This window comes from Morone saxatilis, unplaced genomic scaffold (genome assembly GCF_004916995.1).
Source record: "Morone saxatilis isolate NCDOM2014 unplaced genomic scaffold, NCSU_SB_2.0 Contig14, whole genome shotgun sequence".
Classification (NCBI taxonomy): Eukaryota; Metazoa; Chordata; class Actinopteri; family Moronidae; genus Morone; species Morone saxatilis.
Genome location: NW_023339696.1, coordinates 2,133,145 through 2,139,119, shown reverse-complemented (window position 1 = coordinate 2,139,119; position 5,975 = coordinate 2,133,145). Strand labels below are relative to the sequence as shown.

The 5,975-nt window shown below is 40.1% G+C and overlaps 1 protein-coding gene across 1 annotated transcript in view; it reads right to left on the bottom strand.

The window, feature by feature from the left end:
- Window positions 1-5,975, bottom strand: part of LOC118323042 (RNA binding protein fox-1 homolog 1-like) — a 32,769-nt gene that overhangs the window by 25,691 nt on the left and 1,103 nt on the right. Inside the window, 1 exon segment of the mRNA XM_035654962.1 lies at window positions 1,251-1,544. Within this exon segment, the coding sequence (XP_035510855.1) occupies window positions 1,251-1,544 (294 nt within the window).

Sequence of the window (5,975 nt, the reverse complement as noted above, 5' to 3'; positions counted from 1 at the left end):
TGATATCTGAGCCACCAACTTGTGGTGTCATTTTGGTCACCCCGACAAAATCTCACTCCAAGGTTTTTTGAAAAGTTGGCAGGTATGTGGTTAAATGGCTAGATAAGCATCTATACAAATGTCTTGTTAACAACTGATTGTTTGGCATCTGTATCAGCAGATACTCAAAATTGCAGTATCAGTTTCAGATTAAGCCATTCTGATTATATACTACTAAGTTGCTGGAGTTTTGACCTCCTTAGACTTTTTCCCTTCTCCATGCACCTTGTGCCAGAAACCCTGACTCTGCTTCTACAGACATAAATTGATTTGCATACCTTCATAAGTGAGTAAGATGTAAACCATAAACTGTAGGATAACATAATATCAGAAGTAGGGTTGAGCCAGTACTTGGCTGAAACGAGTATCCAGTACAGATAATGTACTTTTTAAGAGTGCTGCTGCTGTAAGCTGCCATTAGCGTGCCATGGAACCAGACTCAGCAGCCTCCGAGACAGATGGAGGCCAGTTTGACAACAGCAGTACCACAGGGATTTATGTGGTTTTCTGATGGACTTGTTGTTAAAAGTAGCTAACTGCCGCTAACAGTAGCTTGTGTAGCTAATGTTGGCTGACTCAGCCCTGGGGTGCCAGGAGCCAATTCTGGCAAAAACACCTACTCAGTACTGTATTCCCTTTTGTCAAACTGGCCTCTGTCGGCATTGGATGTTGAATTCGGTCCCGGTCTGGACATTCTATTTAGAATGAATCAGAAGTATGCTTGGAAAAACAGCAGCGACAGTTAAATCTAGCATAATGTTAAGTGGGTTTTCTGATCTGGCAACCTTACTATGCAGCCAGGATTTTCTAGATACTGCATGTAGTCACTGCTTCCAGTGGTTGACCATCAAAATGGGAGAAACTACCATTACTACCACCTCTCCCCTTCCTTTTCTCCCTCTGGCCTTGTGGTTGGCTTCATAGGATAAGGTCCAGGCAGGTTAAGAGGCAACGGTTGCTAGAGGGCTTTGTCTCCTGTAAATCTGGACTTTGTAACCTTACTGGTCTATTCTCTTATTTGATTTTGAAACTACTTGGATATACAAAATTACAAAAAATAAAAATATAGTACAAACTAACCCAAAACCACAATGTTTTAGTTTCATATTTCTCTGTCACGTGTTGAATAAACAAGTTACAACATGTGTATAGAGTAGGATTTAACGTTTTAAAATCAATAACTTTTAACATCTTTTGTCATGATGCCTTACTGTGGCTGTGCCGGTGACCGTCTGACTGCCGGAGTCCGACGCGCTCTGCTCACTGTGGCTCTGTGAGGACTGGTACATGTTGAGTGGATGCTCGCTGACGGAGGCCTGGATCCCGGTGTAGTCCTGCGGTGCTGCTGGGTGCTGGTGAGGATGTGGGTGGGAGTGTGGATGTGGATGGGGGTGTGAAGCTGTGAACTCGGTTGGAATGCCGTTCTGGGGAGGGGGGGCAAACTGGGCTGATGGGTAAGCCTGGGCCATGGATGGATCCGGGGGTGCCGGTGTGTCCTGGTTACCCTGTATTGACAGAGAGTCACTTTTTAATTTAGAAAACAATTTCAACATTCCATCATTAGATTAGATTAGTGGATTGTGTTCAATTCCTGGTTCCTTGGTTCACACATTCATGCTTCCCTCCTCTGACTCTGACCCTGAGGTCAAAATATACATTTTTGTACTACTTTGGTTTGTAAATAAGTACCTGCAAAACTAATAACAGTTGTTCTTTAGCATGTTAACATGCTAAACTAAAATGGTGAACATCAGCATATTAAAAGGTAATATGAATAAGATTTAAAACATGAATATAGCTGCAAACCACTGAGATATAGTGGAGACATGGTGTCCTGAACACAGATGACATCTCTCTGCCTGTGTTGCTATCCTAACCTCTCTGTGGTTTGTTTACATAACCGGTCTAGCCGCGCATGCATGTTTTAGCATGCAAATCCTTGAAAGCAACTGAAACTGCAGAATGAAGGGTTTATTTTTGATCGAAGAAGAGTGGGTGATGGATGGAATAGTTCAAATGTTACAATGATATGCTGTTTTGTTCTGTTGGCGAGCTATTGGGGATATTATGGATGTTTCTGGTTAAATAAAAGGTCACATTTATCTATGTGGAGATCCTTTATATTATGTTGTCAGACACTTAGAATAACAATCTGAGCCTGTCAGTGGCAAAAACTACTTTTTGTTGACATACTTTAGATTAGATAATGTTACATGGCAGCCTTTGTAGCCTGTTTTGTGTCTATTTTCTCATCTAACTCAGTGAATGAGGGTTTATTTTAAACCAAACCAGAGTGGGTGATTGTTGGAAAGACTGCGGAAAGACTAACAATGACAGTTTTTGTGAGTTTTATTTTGTTTCTGTCCAGTTTGCAGTCAGTTTATCTGATGCTCTAATGCGACATCTAGTGGCAAGTGAATTTCATATATAAACTTTAACATTGGAGTAGTTGCCTATGTGTGACCTCCCCGAGCTGTTAGTATGGCTTGTTTCTTAATGTGTTTTCCCTCATAAGCTGCAGTCTTATGGAAATATGTATGTTGGTTGGTCTGTCCATCCATCAAAATATCTGTCCTACTGGCTAGATTGCAATGGAATTTGATAGGAATATTGTTGGCCTCCAGAGGCTAGGAGGATAGTCTTTTAGGCCAAAATGTCTATGCTATCCATACTTTGCTTGATGACAACTTTATCTTGAACTGTATCTTGAAAACAAATAGCTGGATTTCTTCAAATATTAAGAGTCCAGAGAGCATGAACCATTTTGTTTTTTATGTCCCATGAGCAAATGAAACAATATAATATAATAATGTCACTTTTTGAGCTTATTGACACCTGAAGGAGGAATTGTTTTCCAATTTGGACACTTCCTGAGCTTTCCTTTGCCTCAACCTGCAGACAACTTTTAAATTGTATGTATATTCCTGCAGTCCTGCAAGACTTAAAGAACGGAAATCATCTGATTGTTGACATTTTCACTGAATCAAACTATACATCAACCACCTTGTAAATTTACAAAAAAAGCTTTTAAAAGGTTGGTTCATCATAACTCTCACTAGTCTTATTGTATTCAGTGTTACTTATCAGTGCACATTTACAGTGCAGATGTGATTAGAGTTTTATAAATGTTCTATTCTTCCATCAAAGTCCCCTAGTTCTGAGTGTAATGGGACTCTAAGTTGAATAAACTTGCTGCTAGCACACACACACACAGACTGTAGTCTAGTCCACGTAGAGGAAATATACTTGAAGAGCTGTTTTGTGTTATAAGAACCAATATATCCATCATCGAGAGAGCAGGGTTATCCACTTGATTATAGAGGGAACTCTACATCACAGACACCCCGACCAAATGACACACACACATTAATAAACTCTCATATAGCCAAAATACTTAAGTCAAGCTGCTAATATACAATAAATACTTTTTATGTACCCTGTGCAGGAAAAACTGCATTTAATTTAATAGTGAGTATTTTAGTCTTCAAAATATGACGCTGTAGGTACCCCTCTTGTGTCATTTCTGCAACTTCCGGTAACGAGAAAAACATCCGGTTACACTTTCAAAATAAAGTTTGCATGGTTAACATTGTGAAACGGTCATACTGTAGTTAGGGTAGGTTTAGGCACAAGAAGTACTTGACTAGGTTTGGGAAAACTCACATCCACTGATCCTCTGGGCCAACCGCATAACCCTCTGTAGCGGCTTGCGGTTGAGGGCAGTACAGTTCTCATACCAGGCAGTAATAAAAACCAGTAAGGATGCTCTAGGTTGTGCCTCTGCAGAAGGCCTACAGGATCTTGGGTCCCATGCCAAACATAAGTTAATTTAGGTATGTAAAAAAATAGCTTACTTTTGGTTACACACAGGACACCAACAGTGGTCTTCCTGAGTAATCCAATCCCCCCCACCACCTCCACAAGCAAGACTCGTCTTTATAAAACATCACCTGACTCTGACTGTGGGAGTGTTAAAAACAACACTAGAAGACCTACCTACAGCGCCACATTTTGGGCCACTGACCAAGCAACTGACTTGTTGTGTCAGGGCTTATAGATGTAGTCCGAAGTAAGTTGCTCTTTTAAAATACAAATTCTGCATACTAAAGAAAGGAATTTACCAAACACTTGCCAAAATGTGTCCTGTATTCCAGTAATCCCCATCAAAAATGGTGATTTCTAATGACCAAACACAGTCAGCAATGACTGTCACCGTCACAGTGAAAACTACGAGTGGTAGAAACGTGGTTTCAGCTGGCTGTAACAGCAATTCACAAAAAATAGTGGAAACACTGAAGGGGAGAGAGTGAACATACCCCCAAACAGTGTGCAGTGTGTATGTGAGAGAGGTTGCTCCTGTGGGACATTTATATCTCAGCCATTACAGAGAGAGAGAGAGAGAGGGAGGTGCAGCCATATGTAGGAAAAAGAAAAAGAGGGATGCAGACAGTGAGTCTTGGCTAAATGCTCTGCTGTGTAATGAGAACCACATTTAGAAGGCTGAAATATGCTTTACGTGGCAGAGCACTGCACACACACACCCACACACACACACACGTACACACACACAGGCGACTGAAGGAATACAATTAAAATTCTGAGTAAGTGCACAGGGAGAGAGAGACAGGCGGAATTTTTCTCCTTCAGAATAAAAACATCTCTCAGTATTCCTCCCTGTGTGTTACTCTACTCTAGAATGATCTCTTAAAGACAATTGTAGATTATGCTCAAATTTGTGTCTTGTGTTTAGAATTTTTAATGCCCCAGTCGCTCCTCCAATGACTGTCTGTCTTACTTCTGCGAACTCCATAAAATCTTATATTGACTTGACTTCCGTAACAGATTGCGCTGTAGCTGCATTTGTTCAGTGTTCTCTGTGAAAGCCACAACACAGACAACGCTGCAAGCGTGGCAGCACAGGTTCAGCGTAACTTGGTTTTATAAGCATAAAAGTCTGTATTCGGAACCACAAACTACATACTATCAGAACAGAGTATGTTAGACCAGGCTCAGCCAGTTTCTGGTTTTGGAAAGTGGAAGAAAATAATAGCAATGCTAATGGAAAACCATTGCTATTGTGTATCATCCCATCATGCTCTGAAAAGAGAAGTTATAATTGTGGATTTTCATTATTTTTCCAAAGATGAACATTTACCTGACAGATAAATAACGTCTATCTCAGTTTTCTTAAAACTGCAAATATTCGGGGCACCCGGATAGCTCACCTAGTAGAGCTGGCGCCCCATGTACCAAGGCTGAGTCCTTGCTTCAGCAGCCATAGGTTCAACAGCTGTCACTATTGATGTTGTTTGCTCTCAATCAGCATGACATCTAGATATTTTTCTTTTATTTGCATACTACATACTACATTTTGGCCAGTAGGTGGTGTCCAATGCAGCTTAAGACTCACTCATGGTCTGCAAATCTCAAGGGCTAGTGGGAAATGGTAATGATACAGGCCACTACAAACATATAACAATGTTTTTCAAAAAAACTACAATCCTCAGTCAGGTGACATACTTTTGATTAAGACTCTCTCTCAAGCTCTATTTTTAGTTCCAAATGTCAGATGTTTCACTTTGTTTCTTTGTTAGCTTGAGCTAAAACTTTTTATAGGTAGTTTTTTTTAGAGGTATTTTGTTTCCAATCTTTTACCATGGAATCTTCCTCAGGTCCAATATGAACAGGAAATCGTTTGGGGGAAAGATTCCATGATCAATAACGTAGTAGTAACGTAGTAAAGATCCCCTCCAAACATGTATTAAGACATATATACAGAAAGTCTGCATGGAACAATAATGTGTGTCTGATGTTTTTTCCACAAGAAAAGTCTAATTTCCACATACAATTCTTAAAAAACTCATCTTCTCTTTCCCCCTCATTAAAATTTCCAGAATCTCTGAAAATACAAATGTTGATTTCTAAAGTTTTTCTGC